General features: G+C 42.6%; 1 protein-coding gene across 5 annotated transcripts in view; it reads right to left on the reverse strand.

Annotated features, from left to right (window-relative positions):
• wdr95 (WD40 repeat domain 95) overlaps window positions 1-22,572 on the reverse strand; it is a 226,868-nt gene that overhangs the window by 61,769 nt on the left and 142,527 nt on the right. For all 5 annotated transcript variants that reach the window (XM_068033522.1, XM_068033521.1, XM_068033525.1 and 2 more), the window contains 6 exons: window positions 14,608-14,710; window positions 9,012-9,118; window positions 8,846-8,925; window positions 4,100-4,154; window positions 2,416-2,461; window positions 1,491-1,550 (listed from right to left, as the gene is read on the reverse strand). In XM_068033522.1, the coding sequence (XP_067889623.1) occupies window positions 1,491-1,550; window positions 2,416-2,461; window positions 4,100-4,154; window positions 8,846-8,925; window positions 9,012-9,118; window positions 14,608-14,710 (451 nt within the window). The remainder of the gene's footprint in view (window positions 1-1,490; window positions 1,551-2,415; window positions 2,462-4,099; window positions 4,155-8,845; window positions 8,926-9,011; window positions 9,119-14,607; window positions 14,711-22,572) is intronic.

Consider the following 22,572-nt stretch of genomic DNA (forward strand, 5'->3'; position numbering starts at 1 on the left):
AGAAATGAGATAATAGACTGATGGGTCAGTAATTCTTAATATCTGCTCTGTTTCCTTTTTTATGAAGAATAATTTTTGCTTCATTCCAACTTCTCGATATCTTTTGCTCCTTGAATATTTTGTGATAGAATATTGTGAGCTGTGTGATTGTCTCATTACCTCCCTCCTTGAGTACATCACTTGCTAGGTCACACCCCGGGGCCCTGTTTCTTTTCATCTGTTTCAATATATTTTCAACTTCTGCCTCGCTAACACTTGGTATTTCATTTGTAGCTGATGACACTGTTGTTTCTTTATCTTCAGATTCTTCTGCTTTGGAACTATGCAAGTCCTGGCAGAAGCCCAAACATACCATAAACACTCCTCCCCATTACTGACACAAGCTTTTTATTCCATATTTATTTAATTAACTGAATTTAATCTTCCCTGCTGCCGTGCTGGGATTTTAACTCATGACTGGATTATTAGCCCAGGCCAGTGGATTACTAGTCCAGTAACATAACCATTATGCTATCGACCCCATCGTTATTTCTTAATATTACCAGGAATTTAAAGGGAAGATAGATTAACACATGATGGAAAGGAACAGAAGGTTATGCTAATAGGGTTAGATGAAGAGGGGTCGGAGGAGGTTCATGTGGAGCATCAACATCGACATGGACCAGTTGGGCCGAATGGCCTGATCTGGCACTGTGCATTCTATGTAATTCGATGATGATGGTTCCCTAGACTTTCCAATGTGTGTGAGTAGCTGCTCCTTTTTGTCACATGACATCCACAGTACAGTAGTTCACTAGAAAAATGTTCAATTTCCTTAGACATGACTAAAATAATGAATTTTCCGGCAGAGGACTTTACAACCTCAGTTAGCTACTGCGTAAAAAGTGATGCCAGCAAGTTTCCAGCGGGAGTGGGACAGTATGTCAATTTTCGCAATTTTAATTGCTTTCCTGTCAAGAAAACTGTGTTAAAATTAGGACCCCAAGTACAATCAAGATTCATTCCTGGGACTAGCTAATAGCCATTGGCATGTCTTTCCAACATTACAACTGTGACTTCACTTCAAAAGTCATGCATTGGTTGTAAAGTACTTTGAGATGTCCAGTGGTCGTGAAAGGCGCTATATAAATGCACGTCTTTCTTTACGCATGCATTATTTAACTTTATGATAAAAACCATTGTACAAATTATTGCTGTCATCTTATTTTCTTCATGCTTGACTTGGTCAGTTTAGTTGGTGTGAAGCTGTGTTTTGATTTTTTTTAGCTCTATTTATTACTGTGGATGCCATTAGTAAATTGAATATGCATTTCCCTGGGGTACATGGAGTACAGCACACAATGGAAGGTTTAAAGTAGAGGCCATGCACTTGTTTATGGGGAGAATGAAAATAGAGGAGGAATATCTTTTCCCTAACATGCCCCATTCTGAAAAATAACAGCTACAGGATTAAATATAAGCATATTTAACTATCAAGTAGTGCTCCTTACCAGATCATCCTGCCAATGTGGCTGAGGAGTCTGAGTATGGTGATGGTCACCGAATGAATCCTGGACCACATAAGGAGAGACAGAAATTTTTTAATTTAGAATTTTACCATTTATCTTGTTGTGTGAAAATAACCTTACAGAAACAAATAGACCACAGTTGTTAACTGGAGTGACATGGTGTATCAACATTCACTGTGAAATGTGCCATTGGAGAGGATGCAGAGCACATTTGGAACTTAGGCTAGTGGGCCCTACTGACCAGAAAGTCCCCTCCAATCTGTATGGAGTTCACAGATCTCAGGTAGCAGTGTAGGTGTTACATACAATCTATCACACAGATTGTGTGATACCATTACGCCCAACTGATCTATGCTGGTGTTTAGAGTAGGAGGGGTTTGTGTGAATTATAATCACCTCTTTCCACTCTATCTGTCTATTCCCTTCTCCGTCATGTATGTATGTAGGCATTACCAACTGAACTCAGAATTGGCATATTAGTAAGGGAAAGGAAAAATTATAGTCCTTGCTTCTACTTACTATCCAGTGATCCCTGCTAGGAATGTGCAGAGGTGGACACTGGATAACAAAATGTTTGAACTCTGCTGCAAGTCCTTCAAAACCTAATGTAATTCCTTACAGGACTGTGGAAAGTCAAAATGGGAACCATTGTCCACGGTCCTGGGTTGGAAACATTATTGCAACCAAGTGAGACAATGTTCTCGCTGTGCTCACTGGAAAACGTGTCTGTAGTAAAGCCAGAAGCAAGAAGACAAAAGATTCTTGTCCATGTAGTAGACAACACTGAGCAGTGTATATAGTCAAACCCATATAAACAAAATATTTTGGAGCAAACAGCATTAAATTATGATGACACAAAATATTCATGAGGCAAACATGCCTGACATTGTATACACACAATACTCACACAGTAGATGTTAATTCTTCTGTCCCATCCAACAGCAAGCACATATCTGCAAAGAAATTGCATTGCAATTGGAAAGGATAACGCTAAAGCTAATTGGTCACCAATCAAAAGCATGTCTGTATGGCTTGGCTGGTTTACAGAATAAGCTCTCAGATTCAGTCCCCGGTCTGTATTAAACTTGCTGATCTTAGCTGGGATAGTATGTAAGGGCCTTAGTACCCTTGAGATTGGCAGGAGAAAACCAGCCACGATTGCCACTCCTGTGAGTATTGATAAATTTGTAGAAAACATTAGTTAGACCAGTTGGAGTGCCATATGCAGTTTAGAAACCCCAGTAAAGAAAGGAAATTAAAACCATAGAGAGTGTATGGAACCATAGAAACAGCACAGAAGGAGGCCCTTTAGTTTGTCTCGCTTGTGCTAGCTCTTTGAAAGAGCAGTCGTATTTAATTCCACATCCCTGTTTTTTGTCGGCAATCCTGTATATGTTCCTCATCTTTAAGTACCTGTTCAGCTTCCTTTTCAAATTATTTATGGAATCAGCTTCCAATGCCTTTTCAGGGAAATCCTGACAGCTCTCTGAGAGAAAAGAATTCTCTTCATTTCCCTTTTAGATCTTTTGGCAATGATTCTGAATCTATGACTTCTACTTATTGACCGACTCGCCAGATGGAACAGTTTTTTCTATCTACTCAATCAAAACCTATCATCTTGAAAAGCTCTTTTAGGTCACCCCTTAGCCTTCTCTGCTCCAAGGAAAAGGGCACCGAGGTCTCACAGCTCACCTACACTTTCAGAATTGTACCATTTATAGTATGCTGCCTTTCCATATTAGTGCTCTCAAAGTGCAACACTTCACGCTTCTCTGCATTGATTGTCATCTGCCATGTTTCTGTTCACTTCACCATCCTGTCTATGTTATCCTGGAGCCTATAATTATCCTTATCACTATCTTTTACTTTATCAAGTTTTGTATTATCTGCAAACTTTATAATGCTGTTCCTTACACCAAGTATAGTTTGTTTCTAATATCTGTGATGTGGAGCAGTTTGTGGGGTGGTGGAGGTTGCACTGGCTACCTCAGCAACCACGCCCCATTGTATTTTCACAACCCTCTTCTGTAGCTTCCTGTTCTCAGTCTCCAGGGGTCTGTCCCTTCTGGCCCTTACCTCTGGCAATAAAAAAAACCAAATGAAACAGAAAAAATGGCAGCCCGTCCTGAGGTTGAGCAACCTCCCCCTCCTGATACAGCGACTTGCTCTGTAATTGTTACTCTTTTCAGTTGCTCTACACCCCTCTGAAGAACATACGGCCTTATCATCAACTGCAACATTTTAAATGCTGAAGCAGTAATCAATTCCCCTCCCTCCCAGATGTGGTAAACCAATGGGCTCCAGAAACCTATCCTCAATAATTAATAAGGATCAGTCAAGAAAGGTTGAGTGAGTTAGCAGCGGCATCACAATGGAGGCAGAAATCCTGTCTTCCTGCAAAACCACCAATGGGACGATAATCTAACCCAGGATCTGGCTGGACTGGGATGCGCCCCTACCCTTCATCTTTTCAGTGAAAACTTACAACTGAAACTGGAGGGCAAGCAGTACCTGCAAAACCATTTGCAGCCAAGAGTCAAATACAATTAAAGACAGGTCGAAGGATATTTTGTCAAATGCTTGTTACTCACTTATTTTTGTGCATCTCCACGTAGATGCAGTCACAGATTTCATCACATCTGCTTTCTGTAACAAGGACAATTAGAGTTTGTCACACCTTTTTAAAAAAATGGACATTTCTGTGTACTAAAATATTTTTGTACACACGAACATAAGAAGTAGGAGCAGAAGTAGGCCATTCGGCCCCTCTAGCCTGCTCCGCCATTCAATAAGATGATGGCTGATCTATGTGTCTCGAATCCCATCTACCCCTGATAACCTTTGATTCCCTTGCCTAACAATATATTCAAAAATCATATATTTTATGTAATTGCTTTGCAAACTTTCGAAGATATTATTGCGCCAAGTGAATGTCATTTTGTGATGTGCGAGGTTCAGACTGTTCCAAATTGTCTTTTAAATCAGAATATCTAATCATTAAAAACACTCTCCTGGACTGGGATTTCATGTTGGACAGACAGGAGCCGGTCACAGCCTGAAAAGTCGGTGACAAACCTGCTTCCGCCTTGCCTGGGGATCCGACCCGTATTTTATAGGTCCCCAGGCTTTAAAATTGTTCCGAGGTGGGTCTTCCACCCACTTGAGGGAGGAAGTCCCGCCTCATTGAGCTGCTGATCAATTAGCGGGCTGGCAGCTCTTAATCCCAGCAGCGCCACCCGGGAGCCACATGCAGCCAGGAAGATAGAGCAGGGCGACCCCCCCGGGATGATCGCAGCCGCCTGGTTTTCGCGGACGGCTTTTGCCATCTCCAGGTCGCCCACTTGCCATGCATAAAATCCACGTGGAGGTGGGCGAAGGCCCTTAAGTGGCCATTTAGCGGCTACTTAAGGGCCTTGATTGGCCTGGGGCAGGCGGGCCATTTTTTGCCCCTCCCCCACCCTATGTAAAGGGGAGACTGAGGCGGGAGTGGGTCAGGAAAGCCTCCCGGAGCCTTCCACTCCATTATACACTACCCCCCCCCCCCCCACTCCCCACCACCATCCGGCTCATTGGGGTGGCATAAAATTCCGGCCCTGGTTTTATTCTGCTGCACTGCAAGCTTGTTAATAATTTATATTAGTTTCATGTAATACATAAACCTAAAAGAATTATTTACAGCTAGTCAATCACCTGTGGAAAAGTTAAGATCAAGTGTAGTCTTCAAGTGAAATGGGATTATAGCGTACACAGATATAATTTAATCCCCATTTTAAGGTCACACATTCTGTCCTTGTTCTCATATCCTTTATAAAAAGTCGCATGCACACCTTAACTGCCAATGTAAACTTCGCATACTGTAATCACACCCTTCTACCAGAGATGGTGGTGCAGCACCTCCACTGGTGAAAACATACATAATTTTATGGCTGCGTTTGCTGACAATGCAACCACTAGGTGGCGCAGTAGTAGCACATGCACAAATGCAGCTTCTTCTACTGAAACGTCAATGTCCGCGACATTCAGGCAGCTGCCAGGATTAGAAATGGCGCTGCTCAATTTATCACAGAAAATGTAGCTGCTAAATTTATCACAGATTTATGACACCGCTCGCCGGCCTCTCGCTCCCTGCTTCCTGCCCCCCACTCTCCGGCCGCTTGCTCCCCGCTTCCCCCCCTCCACCCCGCCCTCCTCCAGCCGCTAGTTCCAGGCCATGCCACTTATCTCCTCTCGGCCACTCGCTCCCACGTTCAATCGTTCCTCGTGCGCCACCCAAAGAAGCAAGGCTGGCCGGGAGGGCTGCCGGGTCGACATAGGAGCGAGTGGTTGAGAGGTGGGAATCGCTGGCGTGGAGACCGACCAGGCATGTTAAGCGATGACATTGGTGCTGTACAATGACGTTTTCCCCCGCATGCGTCAACCAGTCCTAGCAAGACGGCAGGCCGCGCATGCGCAGACAACAGGAGCCCGTTTGCGCATGTGCATAGCTTGCAGCACTCTGATGATGTCAGCGCGTCACTGCGTTGTCAGGAGTCACTTTGTAGTTTTATATAGCAGTTCCATTATAAATGCGGACATAGGAATTCATGGTGAAAAAACAGACAGGAAGAGCATGCAAACAGAAGATTTTTAATCTATGATATAGCTAGATATGCAGGAAATGTATATATTTCAAACCGTATTTAAAATTCTGAATTTTCTGGTAAAAATTAATATACTCTATTAAGAAGGAATGTTATACCCTATTGGGAGTTTTGATATATTCAAAGAGACTGGATTCACTTTTAGCTCCCCTTTAAAAAAACTGCAAAAATGGCTTGTATATCATTTGCCATTTATTATCATAAATGTTTATTGTTTCTGCCACACACAAAAATAATAAAAATGTCCCAACTTTTAACCCAAGTAGTCTAGTGTAGGAAAGAATATAGCAGGAAGACTGTCAGTGTATGCAACACTGTTATGGATGAATACAGTCCCCGTTTCTTCTTTCCAAATACTTCTTTGTTGACTGTCCATCTAAGCAGTCAGTTATACTACATATGGCTACTTACATTAATGAGAGGTGTATAAACATGGACATGCCATTCAAGATCATGAGATAGGTTTGTAGCTTGATGTGTGGACTGCAGTTCGCCTGACCACATTTCCCCCACCACTTCTTCCAGAATACTGTCCCTACTGTTGCAGAAGAACAGGGACCCTTCCAGCTTATTAGGCCATTTCCTCTTGAAAGAACAGAATGTTCTGGGCACAAAAGGAAGTTAGAAGGAAGCAGGCGCTATGTAAGGGAAGGGGGGAGAAAACAACAACTTACTTAAAAAAGACAGGGAAATATAATAATGAAGGGTCTTCATTGGAAATGAGGATTTAGCTGCGAATTAGAAGGGGATATAAACCAAACCTCCGAGCAGCTGAATCCTTAAAAGCAGATGAAACCTTAGCAGGCGATAACTCTTGGCTGCTAATGACCTGTAGCTATCTGCTTGGCAGGTGATGTGTTAATTGTAGGCAAGCTTATATTTTTTGGCTATATGGTTGTTGTGTATATAAACTGTTCTGTTACATGCTGGTCTTTTTGCTGAACTGAGCCACCTGAAGTAAGATTTATATCTGAAGAGAAATCTGATGCCAAATAAACTAATTATTTAAATTAATCTATTTATTAGTTTGGTAAACCAAACATAGAGTCATAGAGTTATACAGCACAGAAACAGGCCCTTCAGCCCATCGTGTCCTTGCCAGCCATCAAGCACCTATCTATTCTAATCCCATTTTCCAGCACTTGGCCGGTAGCCTTGTATGCTATGGCGTTTCAAGTGCTCATCTAAATACTTCTTCAATGTTGTGAGGGTTCTTGCCTCTACCACCCCTTCAGGCAGTGTGTTCCAGATTCTAACCACTCTCTGGGTGAAAATGTTTTTCCTCAAATCCCCTCTAAACCTCCTGCCCTTTACCTTAAAACTATGGCCCCTGGTTATTGACACTTCCGCTAAGGGAAAAAGTTCCTTCCTATCTACCCTATCTATGCCCCTCATAATTTTGTATACCTCAATCAAGTTCCCCCCTCAGCCTTCTCTGCTCTGAGGAAAACAACCTTAGCCTATACAGTTTCTCTTCATAGCTGAAGTGCTCCAGCCCAGGCAACATCCTTGTGAACCTCTTCTGCACCCTCTCCAGTGCAATCACATCCTTCCTATAAGGTGGCGACCAGAACTCCAGCTGTGGTCTAACTAACGTTTTATACAGCTCCATCATAACCTCCCTGTTCTTATATTCTATGCCTTGGCTAATAAAGGCAAGTATCCCGTATGCCTTCCTAACCAACTTATCTGCCTTCAGTGATCTAAGGACAAGTACACCAAGGTCCCTCTGAACTTCCTAGGGTCCTACCATCAATTGGTATATTTGCTTGCCTTGTTAGTCCTCCCAAAATCCATCACCTCACACTTCTCAGGATTAAATTCCACTTGCCACTGATCTGCCCATCTTACCAGCCCATCTTTAATGTCCTGTAATCTAAGGCTTTCCTCCTCACTATTTACGACACCACCAATTTTCGTGTCATCTGCGAACTTACTGATCATACCTCCTATATTCATGTCTAAATCATTAATGTACACTAAAACAGCAAGGGTCCCAGCACTGATCCCTGCGGTACACCACTGGTCACAGGCTTCCAATCGCAAAAACAACTCTCAACCATTACCCTCTGCCTCCTGCCACTAAGCTAATTTTGGATCCAATTTGCCAAATTGCCCTGGATCCCATCGGCCCTTACTTTCTTAACCAATTTCCCATGCGGGACCTTATCAAAAGCCTCACTGAAGTCGATGTATACTACATCAACTGCTTTATCCTCATCTACACAACAAGTCACCTCCTCAATAAATTCAATCAAGTTTGTTAGACATGATCTTCCCCTGACAAAGCGATGCTGACTATCCTTGATTAATCCCTGCCTCTCCAAGTGGAGATTAATCCTGTCCTCACGACGCCAAGCCACAAATCTCTGGCCAATGAACTGCAGTCGGATTTGCCAGAGATAGCAGTCAGTAGGGTGGTGCTTGAGATAGAGGTTCTCAGGTCCTGACCCCATCTGTTGTGACAGCACTTGGTGAACCAGTTGCTGAGTATGCATTTGTTGTTGTCACCAATATGATACGAGTCTAATATTAGGGTGTTGGAGGCCTGTATCCATACTTCTTAGCAGTGTAGAAAAATTCATGCATTATCATACAGCATGTGAACTTTGACTTTCTAAGTATCCTGATTTCCACGGTCGTTAATCTAGATCCTAAAGAAGAAAAGCCCACTCATCCCTTGTTGACATAATTTACCTTTCTTTAGTATTCTTAAACAGTGGCCATTATTGTGATTCCAGATCTTCAAACATCCATCTCTTCCTCCTGTAATTAGTCTACAGTATAAAAAGATTATTGTGAGCTTTCATGTCACTAGTCGAGTCAACAAGCAATTCATACGCACAAAATAGCAAATCCTCACCTCCTTCCAGTGTCATCAAACGTCATGCAGCAAATAGCAGAATCACCATGAGCACCACTGAATTCAAATGTAAGGTTTCCTGTGTCAAGGTCCCAGACTTTGATCACCTCAATGAAAACATACATAATTTGTTTCATTTTGCTTTTTTCTTCAATAAAGCATTGATTGATTTCTCAAGAATGTAAATTCAGCTATAACTTTTTGAATTCATTGTACATATTGATTAACTAGCAGATCTCCTGTGGCATTGCTCACATTGGCAATATTCCCTCTAACTTCTGTTTGCTGTGCATGGCTGACTTGTTGAACTGTGCAGTCCCTTTAAAATTTTAAGATTGACACGCGGCTACGCACTCGTGCATCTTAAAGGGAACGTTGGCTGTGTGCGGCCTGTTTGTTCCCTGCTCAGCACGTTCCCAATTGCTGTGGGGCCACTCAACCACACAGCTTAGAAGGAACACTGGTCACAGGATTGGCTATTTTATAATAATAGCAGTGTTTACATCATGTAGGGCACAACGCGACGGTGACTGATTTACTATCACTGAATAAGTCAAATTCAATTAAAAATAATTTGGGGGGGCTTCCAACTGCTTTGGCGATCAAAAACCACAAGTTTGTCCATTATTCAGTGGCTCTGAGTTTCCTATATTTCTTTAACCATATCATCCCATATCATTCTTAAAGATGAGAATAATCAGAAAGGTGACATGCAAGATACATCTGTTGAAGGTTAAAGAAAAACTAGTATTATAGTAGTACTGGAGAGTGAAGTTTAGCTGCACTCGGGAATAGTTCTGCTGTTTCATGTTAAGGGTGGCAGTTTTATTTTTTTATTTTATTTTATTTAGAGATACAGCACTGAAACAGGCCCTTCGGCCCACCAAGTCTGTGCCGACCAACAACCACACATTTATACTAACCCTGCAGTAATCCCATATTCCCTACCACCTACCTACACTAGAGGCAATTTACAACGGCCAATTTACTTATCAACCCGCAAGTCTTTGGCTGTGGGAGGAAACCGGAGCACCCGGCAAAAACCCACGCGGTCACAGGGAGAACTTGCAAACTCCGCACAGGCAGTACCCAGAATTGAACCCGGGTCCCTGGAGCTGTGAGGCTGCGGTGCTAACCACTGCGCACTGTGCCGCCCTTAAAATTTTTTCTTGGGCTTTTGTAGCAACGAAGAATAGAATCATATAATCATAGAGTGGTTATAGCACAGGAGGAGGCCATTCAGACAGTCAAGTTTATGCCGGCTCTCTGCAATTTAGCTAATCCCACTCCTCCACCCTTTCCCATAGTTCTGCAAATACTTTGTCTTCAGGTGCTCATCCAATTCCCCTTTGAAAGCCACAATTGAACCTGCCTCTACCACCCTTTCAGGCAGTGCATTCCAGATCCTAACCACTCACCCCTAAAATATGTTTTTCCTCATGTCGTCTTTGATTCTTTTGCCAATCACCTTAAATTGGTGTACCCTGGTTCTCGACCCTTCAGCCAATGGGAACAGATGAGGAGGAATTTGTTCTCTCAGAGGGCCGTTAGTGTTTGGAATTCTTTTCCCCAGAGAGCAGAGGAGGAAGGATGATTGAATATATTCAAGGCTAAGTTAGATAGATTTTTGATTGACAAGGGAGTCAAGGGTTATGGGGAACAGGCAGGAAAGTGGAGTTAAGGCCACAATCAGATCACAACCATAATCTTACTGAATGGTGGAGCAGGCTCCAGCTCCTATTTTCTTATGTCTCTATGCTCCTGCACCCCTTTTAGAATTGTATCCTTTATTATTTATTACCTTTCTTCATCCTTCCTACCAAAATGTATCACTTCACACTTCTCTGCATTAAATTTCACCTGCCACTTATCTATCCACTCCACCAGCCTATGGCCTCTTAATGTCTGTTACTATGCTCCTCAAATTTCACTATACTTCCAGGTTTTTTGTCATCTGCAAATTTTGAAATTGTGCCCTGTACACCCAAATGTAAGTCATTAACATAGATCAAGAAAAACAGTGGTCCGAGTACCAATTCCTGGGGACTACCTTCCTCCATTCCGAAAAACTACCGTACACCACCACTCTCCATTTCCTGGTTCACTCAACCAAATTCGTACCCATGTTACCACTGTCCCTTTTATCCTATTGGCTTCAACTTTACTAGCGAGTAACTCACCTCCTGTCTCCCCAATGCCTGTCCACCATCTACAAGACACAAGTCAGGAGTGTGATGGAATACTCTCCATTTGTCTGGATGGGTGCAGCTCCAACAACACTCAAGAAGCTCGACACCATCCAGGGCAGAGCCACCCGCTTGTCTGTACCCCATCCACCACCTTCAACATTCACTCCCTTTAACACCGAAGCACCGTTGCAGCATTGTGTACCATCTACAAGATGCGCTGCAGTAACTCACCAAGGCTCCATTCAAACTCGTGACCTCTAGCACCTAGAAGGATAAGGGCATCAAATGCATGGGAATACCACCACCTGCAAATTCCCCTCCAAGCCACACACCATTCTGACTTGGAACTAAATTGCCGTTCCTTCACCGTCGCTGGGTCAAAATCCTGGAACTCCCTTCCTAACAGCACTGTCAGTGTACCTACACCCCAAGGACTGCAGTGGTTCAAGAAGGCAGCTCACGACCACCTTCTCAAAGGCAATTAAGGATGGGCAATAAATGCTGGCTTAGCCAGCGATGCCCACATCCCATGAATGAATAAAAAAGACTGACTTTGGCAGCATCTCCTTCCTGGGTAAAGGCAGATGCGAAGTATTCATTTACGCCTGTGTGCGTAAATCCCCTTTTAGGCCCTTAATAGGTCCCACACTTCCTTTTACCAGCCTTTTATTATTTATATACCCACAGAAGACTTTCAGATTCCCCTTTCTGTTAGTTGATAGTTTCTTCTCATACTCTTTCTCTGTCCATCTTACTACACTTGAAGTTGCTATATTCAGCCTGGTTCTCACTTTAGTATCAACCTGACATCTGTCATATGCACCCTGTTACTGCTTCATCTTACTCTGTATCTCTTTTGTTATCCAGGGAGCTCTGGCTGTGCTTGCCCTACCTTTCCCAATCGTGGGAATGCATCTTGTCTGTACCCAAACAATCTCCTCTTTAAAGGCAGCCCAATGTTTGATTACAGTTTTGCCTGGGACAGATCTGTTCTCAACCCACTGAAACTGGCCCTTCTCCAATTAAGTACATTTAGTCCAGATTTTGCTCCTTGTCCTTTTTCCATAGTGTTACGACCAGGTAAGAAAGCGGTCTCGGGGTCCCTTTCAGCTTTCACCTGGTCTTACTGTAACAGGGTTTAATTTTTAAACACACTGTGTTTTTAGTTCCCCCTTGTTCACCACTTTCCAATTATAAGGCAAAGAAACCAGCACAAACAGGTTTTATTAGGTTTAAAGAAGAAAAGTTGAAATTTATTAAACTTAAACTCTAATTCGGTTAACGCCTACGAATACACGCCGCACCCTATGCTAGCATGCATGCACGATATACACATGCAAATAGAAACAGAAAAGAGCAGAAGAAAAATAAAGTGGAAAGGTTTGAGGCAATATTTGAAGAGTTGTTGTTACGGTTCTTCAGGCTCACTGTTGAGTCCTTGATTGTACATAGATCTTGCTTTTCGTTGGGGCCCAGTATTCTTCTTAAACATTGGTCGCTGTTGGAGACTTTTCTCCCTTGGGGTTCGTGTGTCTTCAGTGGATTCAGAGGCTTGTGAGAAAGAGATGGCAGCAGACAGGACAGAGATCTACTCAGTTCAGGAGCAAACAGCTTTCTGCCCAAACTGTTTGTACAAATTAAAAAATCTCAGGTTGCCCAGCAGGTTAGTCTTGTGGCCAGCTGGTTTGACCATGTCCGTTTGTGTATTCGGCCACCTTAGCAGTCAACCTGGAATGCGAGTTCCTCCACCTTCAACATCTGGTGATCAAAAGTCCATTGAGGGATGAATGTCAGGGAATTGCTGCTTTGTCTTTCCAAACACCATCTGTTAATATGCAAACGTCTTTTCCAGCCACGGTTGATCTGTTCGACAAGTTCTCCCCTCGCTCCAGTAACAGTTTAAAATCAATGTTCATGACAAAATTAATGTGCCTCATTTTTGGCAGGTGGGGGCCTAGCATGACAATAGCTAATCTAAACCTTATGATACAATGACCACTGTTCCCTAAATGTTCCTGTACTCATACTTGATCCACCTCATTCCCCAGAATCCAGCAAAGGCTCCTTCCTCGATGGGCCAGAAACATACTAATCAAGAAAATTCTCCTCAACACACTTCCGAAACCTGTCTCCCTTTCTGCCCTTTACACTACTACTATCCCAGTCTATATTAGGATAATTGAAGCCTCCCTTTTCACTACTCTATGGTTCTTGCACCTTTATAATTTAGCAGAACTAGGATGGGGACTCTGTATTTTGGCTGTACTACGGCCAAGATGCAAAAATGCAACATGGGGGAAGGAATCCTTTGTTCAGGCATCCCTGTGGAGGGAGAACATGGAGTTTGGCAGAACTCTGGCAGGTAAAAGTGAGATTTGGCACAAGTAAAATGCAATTGTTACAAATTTCAGGTGTGCCGAGCGACTCTCTTGGCATAAGTGTCACCAGTCTCTCCCATAAGCAGATATTATGCCACTTATGATCAGGAGTTTAATTTCACTATCCAATATCTGGATGTACAATAGCATGACCCAGGGTGTAACAATGAAATCCCCTTGCAATATAAACTGGATAACAGAATCCCTGGCATGTGTCCCTCATGTATACTTCTCAAATTTTCTGAAAGTAAATCGATTCACATTTCAATGGGACAACATTGACTGCAAATCAACACGTTAATTTAATTTTCAGTTGTTCAGTGTACAGATTGAAAAACATTTGAAGCGCACTTCAGCACAATATGACTTCTGTATCCCTCCTCATTACAAATAAAAATCATAAAAGCACACCCAGAAAATGCTGGAAATACTCAAGGAAGTCTAGCAGCATCTGAGGAGAGAGAAACAGAGGTAACATTACAGGTCAATGACCTTTCATCAGAAAGGATGAAAAGTCATTCAGCTGAAATGTTAACTCTGTTTCTCTCTCCACACATGCAGCCAGACCCTGCTGATTATTTCCAGTATTTTCTGATTTTATTTAAAGTTTCCAGCATCCACAGTATTTTGCTTCTGTAATAAAAGTAAAGTTCACTGATCCTCTTAGCTGGCTAAAAAAATCTAATTTTCTGTCAGTGAATCAGATCAAAACTTGTTCCGAGTCTGGTCAATCAGATAGGAATTCAATGCTGTTTTCTAATGTACTCCAGCCTGGGTTTACCCGCGTCTCTTAGCAAAATTTATCAATTAAACATGTGCTTCCCATTTCCTTTGCCCCTTTCTCTGTACAGGAAGTTAGGCAGGTCGGCTGACTTCATACTTTCAGCATTTGCAAAACTCTGCTTTTTATTTACAATACATTTTAATTTCACATTTCAGTATTCTAGAAGCTGGTCTTAAAGATTAAATAGCCACAATCAATTGTATCAATAGGTCCAACTGTAATTATTTATTAGTATATACACTTACAGATCCTTCTGAACAACTGATGACCTGTCGAAACTCATTACTGTATTTGCAGCACAGAACTGGCTCATTATGGGAGCAGATGTGGTGTGGCTTAGGCTGGGGTCTGTAAGATGTCAGCAAAATAGAACAAATGTGAAACACTGACCCAGTACTAGGTGCAATACCTTCAAAAGCAATATTGGCAAGATATTGCTCATTGTGTGCAGCTGAATTACCGAAATTACTGGTCCTGAAATTCCTGGGGCTGGAGAGGGTGTAAGTCCTATTTATACCTGGGGTGGGGGGAGAGGATCCTAGATACCATGCACTGATCGAGGCACGGTCTCTTTAATAAGGCATTGTAATTAAGTCCTATCTGATTGATTTGATGGATGATAAAAATAAAGACATAAATAATGAACAAAATAAGGTTGCATAGTCGTTCAAAACTGCTGCCTCTGCAGACCACATAACTTGTACTCTATAATGGAACACAAGCAGCTCCTGACGGAGACAACTAACCACAGGTAAAATCTCCAAAAAATACTCTAAAATTTCTCCTGATCCTCATGCAACTGAGTATGAACCTAACTTTACAACTTAAGCTATTCAAATCTGGCCAGCTGCATTTCACAGATGGCACAGAGTAACACAGAAGCACTTATGCTATGGGAAGTATTTGATCATCTCTGGAGTTACCCTAGTTACCTTCAACTCAATTCCTAAACTGATATTTATTAATGAAGTCCTTCTAAAGAATGAAATTAACTTTCTTTCTGGGAGTCTATTCCATATTTCAAACACTACTAGAAAAAGACTTTTGTACATATAGGTACATTCCCTGCATTTGTAGTTGTATCATGAACGTGAAATTTGAGCCAATCAGGTGCAGGAGTGACAAAAACTTACAAGTGAAAAGATGCGACGCTTGAGCTATGATGAACGCTGGCATGTGGGATTAAATATATGGCCTTGAAATTAGGCGGTATCTCCAATGGGAAAATGGTTTCAACCGCAGGGTAATGGAAGATCCGGAATTATGGCAGTTGACCAGTAGAAGCTGTGTAATTTTGGGTTTATATTACATAGGATATGCAGCACAGAAATAGGCCATTCGGTCCAATCAGTCCACACCATCGTTTATCCCTCCTCCTGCTTTTCCTCATTTAACTCGATCAGCATAACAAGTTGGAGACAAGCTGATTTTGAGGGGATGAGAATAGAACTTGGGAAAATAACATGGGCCACAATATTGGCATATTGTGCCTCAAATACATTTTTAGTCTCCCCTTAAATACATCTGTACTATTCCCTTCAACTACTCCCTGTGGTCGTGAGTTCCACATTAGAATCATAGAATCATAGAGAGATACAGCACTGAAACAGGTCCTTCGGCCCACCGAATCAATTGCATCAATAGGTCTGACTGTAATTATTTATTAGTATATACACTAACATTCTCACCACTCTCGGGGTATAGAATTTTAAAGACCTTTATTATGTCACCCCTCAGCCTTCTCTCTTCAAGGGAACAGAGACCCAGCCTGTTCATCCTCTCTTTTAGTTTTATTAGTTTATTTAATATTTCACCTCTTTATTTTAAATGCAATTATCTCATTTTTAATCTCATCATACTATGTCATTTTCACATGTCCTGTTTTCCTGATAAATACTGAAGCAAAGTCATTATTTAATACGTCTGCCAATTCTCTATTGTTGCCTGTCAAGTCAATCAATAAGAGTGGAAGCACAGTAGAGGGTGATGTACAATCACCTATAAATGAGAAGCTAAGTCAGTCTGGAGGGCAGAGTAAATGTAGACCTGTTAAGGCTCAAGCAAATAGTGCAAGGCTAGATTGTATCTATTTTAATGCAAGGAGTCTTACTAGTAAGGCAGATAAATTGAGGGCGTTGATTAACACATGGGAATATGCTATTATTGCTATCACTGAGACATGTTTGAGGGAAGGGCAGGACTGGCAGCTTAATATCCCAGGGTATAGAATCGTCAGACATGATAGGAGACGGGGTAAAAGAGGAGGTGGAATTGCACTGATTAAAGTTGATTAAAGAGTCAATTAGTGCAGTAAGGAGAGATGATAACTTAGAAGGTTCCTCTAATTAAACCATTTAGGTAGAACTTAAAAACAAAAACGGGGCTATCACTTGGCTGGGAGTGTACTACAGGCCTCCAAACAGTCAGGCAGAGATAGAGGAGCAGATATGTAGGTAAATCTCAGAGAGGTGCAAAAATAATAGGGTAATAATAATAGGGGAGTTCAACTTCCCCTATATTAGAGGGGGTAGTATTAGTGCAAAAAGCTTAAAGGGGGCGGAATTCTTCAAATGCATTCAGGAGAGCTTTTTGAGCAAGCACGTAGAGAGTCGAACAAGAGGAGGAGCGGGACTGGACTTATTCCTAGGGAAAGAAGCTGGACAAGTGGTAGAAGTGGCAGTGGGGGAGCATTTCAGGGATAGTGACCATAACTCTAAGATTGAAGGTTGTTTTGGAAAAGGACATAGAGGGACCAGAAATAAGAGTACTGAATTGGGGGAAGGCCGATTTCAATATGATAAAACAGGATCCGGCCAAAGTGAACTGGAAGCAGCTTCTTATAGAAAAGTCTACATCAGACCAGTGGGAGTCATCTAGAAAGGAAATTGTGAGGGTTCAGGTCCAGCATGTTCCTGTAAAAGTGAAGGGTAGGACCAACAGGTCAAGGGAACCCTGGCTGTCAAGGGATATAGAGGATTGGATAAGGAAAAAAAAGGAGGCATATGGCACATTCAGAGTGCTGAAAACAGTGGAGACCCTAGAGGAGTATAGAAAGTGTAGGGGAGTACTTAAAAAAGTAATTAGGAGAGTGAAGAGGGGGCATGAAAAATCACTGGCAGTCGAGATAAAGGAAAATCCCAAGGCATTTTATAAGTATGTTAGGGGCAAGAGGATAACCAGGGAAAAAGTGTGGCCCATTAGGGATCTAAGTGGCAATCTGTGTGTGGAGCCGGAGGACATAGGTGAGGTTTTAAACGATTACTTTTCATCTGTGTTCACTATGGAGAGGGACGATGTAGTGATCAGGAAGGGGGATTGTGACATACTTGATAAAATTAGCATTGAAAAGGAGGAAGTATTAGCTGTATTAGCAGGCTTAAAGGTAGATAAATCCCCAGGCCCAGATGAGATATATTCCAAGCTGCTATGTGAGGCAAGGGAGAGATAGCGGGGGCTGACACAAATTTTCAGATCGTGTCTGGCCACAGGAGAAGTACCAGAGGACTGGAGGACAGTGAATGTGGTACCATTATTCAAGAAGGGTAGCAGGGATAAACCAGGTAATTATAGGCCTGAGAGTCTAACATCAGTGGTCGGGAAATTATTGGAAAAAATTCGGAGAGACAGGATTTAATCTCCACTTGGAGAGGCAGGGATTGATCAGGGATAGTCAACATGGCTTTGTCAAGGGGAGATCATGTCTAACAAATTTGATTGAATTTTTTGAGGAGGTGACTAGATGTGTAGATGAGGGTAAAGTAGTTGATGTCTATGTCTATAGACTTCAGTAAGGCTTTTGATAAGGTCATGCATGCGAGATTGGTTAAAAAAGTAAGAGCCCATGGGATCCAGGGTAATTTGGCAAATTGGATTCAAAATTGGCTCAGTGGCAGGAGGCAGACTATGATAGTTTAGGGCTGTTTTTGCGAATGGAGGCCTGTGACCAGTGTGGTACCGCAGGAATTGGTGCTGGGAACCTTACTGTTTGTAGTGTACATTAATGATTTAGATGTGAATTTTGGAGGTATGATCAGTAAGTTCACAGACGACACAAAAATTGGTGGTGTCGTAAATAGTGAGGAGGAAAGCCTTAGATTACAGGACGATATAGATGGGCTGGTAAGATGGGCGGAGCTGTGTCAAATGGAGTTTAATCCCAAGAAGTGTGAGGTAGTGCATTTTGGGAGGTCTAACAAGGCAATGGAATATACGATGGAAGATAGGACCCTAGGGAGTAGAGGGGGTCAGAGGGACCTTGGAGTGCTTGTCCATAGATCACTGAAGGCAGTAGCACAGGTAGATTAGGTGGTTAGGAACGCGTACGGGATACTTGCCTTTATTAGCTGAGGCATAGAATATAAGAGTAGGGAGGTTATGATGGAGCTGTATAAAACGCTGGTTAGGCCACAGCTGGAGTACTGTGTACAGTTCTGGTTGCCACACTATAGGAAGGATGTGTTTGCAATGGAGAGGGTGAAGAGGAGATTCACCAGGATGTTACCTGCACTGGAGCATTTCAGTTATGAAGAGAGACTGGATAGGCTGGGGTTGTTTTCCTTGGAATGGAGAAGGCTCAGGGGGGACCTGATTGAGGTATACAAAATTATGAGGGACATTGATAGGGTAGATAGGAAGAAACCTTTTCCCTCAGAGGAGAGGTCAATATTTAGGGGGCATAGATTTAAGGTAAGGGGCAGGAGGTTTAGAGGGGAGTTGAGGAAAAAATTTTTCACCCAGAGGGTGGTTGGAATCTGGAACACACTGCCTGAAGGGGGTGGTAGAGGCAGGAACCCTCACGACATTTAAGAAGTATTTAGATGAGCACTTGAAACGCCATAGCATACAAGGCCACGGGCCAAGTGCGGGGAAATGGGATTAGTTTGGACAGATGCTTGATGGTCGGCGCAGGCGTGTTGGGCCGAAGGGCCTGTTTCTGTGCTGTAAAACTCTATGATTAAGTGGCCTTATTTCCATTCGGACTTTACTTTTATATGTCTGTATCCATAAAATATATGGCCATTTTGTTTTATCATCCTTGATAATTTAATGTCATAGTTCCTCTTTGCCCTCCTAATTATATGTTTTACTCCTATTCTAAACTCTTTGTTTGCAATTAACTGCCTGCCATCGGGAATGCCATTCCTTTAAGTGACAAAATCCCACCTCCAAGAACTGTCGGCCAATCGGAGGGCTGGCAGCTCAGCAGTACCAGCAGCGCCACAGGGAGAGGTGGCCACTGCCAGTACTGCAGGAGACTTGGAGCAGCACCGATAGAGGAGACACCCAGACAAGTGGGGTCGGGGTCGCCGTGGGCAGTCAGGCAGGTCCGGCGAGGGGGTGGGGGATTGGTTGGTGAGGGTGGCAGGGGGTGGGGGGCTCTTGCCACAGTGGTGGCCATCGTGGAGCTCTCTTGTAGGCTGCCATGTTTCACCTGGTGATGTTTCAACGTGGCAGCGGGCCCCTCAGACGTTGGCTAAATGCCAGCGGAGGTGGGAGATGGGGGACAGCCCTTAAGTGGCCCATAAGTGGCTTAATTGGTCGCCCAGTAGATTTCCTGACCGCCATGGTGGCCACTGCAGAGAAAATGGCATGGGGGCAGGACAATATCAGGCACACCGCCCAACGCCATCTCATGCTATTTTATGTGCTCCCTCGCCTCCCAACGATCTATGTCTGGCTCCTTGCAACGTATTATTGCCTCCAGTTCCCTATTTTATTATGGACACTGTGTGCATTGCTATACAGACAGCTTAACTCATTTTTAATTGCCGTTCCAGTTTCTTTATTTTTAACCATTATTACACTCCTGTTCTATATTTCTAGTTATCTCTTTTCCATTTAAGTACTCACTTAGTTTATTCTTTCCTATGCTCTCCTTTCCTGCTTAACTTACTCAGGTTCCTATTACATAAAGGAGTTATTCATAGAATTAAGCATGGGCACGAAAAGCAAACATAAAAAAAATCAATATCAACAGAAATGTAGATTTAAAGCAGAACTGCACCGTATAATCTTTCACTGCTGGGGTATGGAATATAAGACAGCACAGACTGGTAAGAATGAAAGACGCAGATGTTCCTAAGTAAAACCAGGTTCAAAAGTCTCAATTCAGATAAAGCTGTCCAAAATTATCAGAATTTGGCACTAATTTGACCCTTGTAGTTTCCCATGAGCGAAAATGTCAAATAGTGCCAATTCGTCCAGATGAGAAGGGATCCAGCTAGGATAAAATGGAACCAAAAACCGACAGGAAAAACTGTATTGGGACAATGGGTGATCTTTAAGGAAGAGTGGCTTCAGGTACAGGCTAGGTACATTCCAACAAGGGCAGAAGGTAGGGGAACCAAAAACAGGGCTCCTTGGATGAGGAGGGAGATAGAGATTATGATGAAACAAAAAAAGAGGGTGTATGTTGCATGTCAGGTGAATTCTTCAAGTGAGAATCAGGCCAAATACAATAAGTTGAGTGGGGAGGTGAAGAGGAAAATAAGACTGGCAAAAAGAGACCATGAGAATAGAATGGCAGTCAACATTAAAGGGATGCCAAAAATCTTCCACTGGCACGTAAATAGTAAACGGGTAATAAGAGGTGGGTTGGGGCTCATTAGGGACAAAGAGGGTAATATATGCTTAGAGGCGCAGGGAAAGGCCAGAATACTTAATGAGTATATTGTATTGGTGTTTACAAAGGAAGAGGATGCTGACAAAATATTGGTAGAAGCAGAGATGGCCGATGTAATGGATGGAGTGAAAATTGATAGGCAGGATATACTGGAAAGGCTGGCTGTGCTTAGGGTGGAATAAGTCACCTGGCCCGGATGGTTTGCATCCCAGGTTGCTAAAGGAAGTGTGTATGAAGATAGTGGAAGGGCTTGCCATATTCTTCCAATCATCCCTAGATATGGGGTGAGGGCGGCAAATGTGACACCCTTATTCAAGAAAAGGTTCCCTTCATCAATATGCACCATACACTGTCTTTTTTTTGTTTCATCATATTCTCTATCTCCCTTGTCATCCAAGGAGCCCTGGCTTTGGTTCCCCTACCTTTTGCCCTTGTTGGAATGTACCTAGCCTGTACCTGAAATATCCCCTCCTTAAAGATCACCATTGCTCCATTACAGTTTTTCCCATCAATCTTTGGTTCCATTTTACCCTGGCTAGATGCCCTCCCATCCCATTGAAGTTAGCCCTCTTCCACTTTAGAAGTTCTACTTTAGATTGTTCCATTGCTCTTCTCCATTGCTAATCTAAGCCTTATGATACAATGATCACTCTTACCCAAGTGTTCCTCCACAGACACTTGGCCCACCTCATTCCTCAGCACCAGATCTAGCAATGTCTCCTTCCTCGTTGAACTGAGAACATACTCATCAAGGAAGTTCCCCTGAACACATTTCAGAAATTCCTCCCGCTGCTTTCCCTTTACTTGAACAATATCCCAATCAATATTTGGGTAATTAAGTCCCCTAATATCACCACTCGATTGTTCTTGCACATCTCATGTCATTTCCCTGCAGATTTGCTTGTCTATCTCTCTCTCTCTCTCACTATTGGAGGCCTATAGAATACCCCCGGTAACATGATCATCCCCTTTTTGCTTCTCAACTCTAACCAAATACATTCTGTCTTTGCACTCTCAAGAACATCCTCTCTTTCCAACACTACAATGTCTTTGCTAATCAGTGCTGATATAGTCCATTAAACATTTGAAGTGGTCTTATGCACTTCACTAAATCAATAATTTTTGTCCACAGAGTAAAATCAGATACAAAGGATAGCATCATAGGAAAATGGACAAACAGGTCATTCAGCTGACCCCATAATCAAGCATCTGTTTCAGGGTCTAATCTGGTCGTCTTTGAACATTTTCCTTCTGCGAATCCAATTCTCTTTCCAATCTAGCTCAGTCATGAATCAGTCTCTTCTGCGTGCTTTAAACAAGTCCATAGTTAGCTCTAGATGGTGTTGTGGGGCCACTTTAAGAAGGGACCACCTTAAAAGGATGTAAGCAAAGGTCACCGGAGGAAGTGATGTCACATCACACATGACCAGGAAATTGTGGGTGTAGCCTGACAGAGTGAGATGTGCGATGGTGAGGCATATATATCTGTATATAAAAATGTTCTAGTAAAGTTATTATAAGAACCCATGTCTTCTTTGGATATTACTTGTAGTCCTGTGAGTCTTACAATAGTTCACATCCCAAAAGA

The sequence above is a fragment of the Heterodontus francisci genome, chromosome 6 (assembly GCF_036365525.1).
Source record: "Heterodontus francisci isolate sHetFra1 chromosome 6, sHetFra1.hap1, whole genome shotgun sequence".
Classification (NCBI taxonomy): domain Eukaryota; kingdom Metazoa; phylum Chordata; class Chondrichthyes; order Heterodontiformes; family Heterodontidae; genus Heterodontus; species Heterodontus francisci.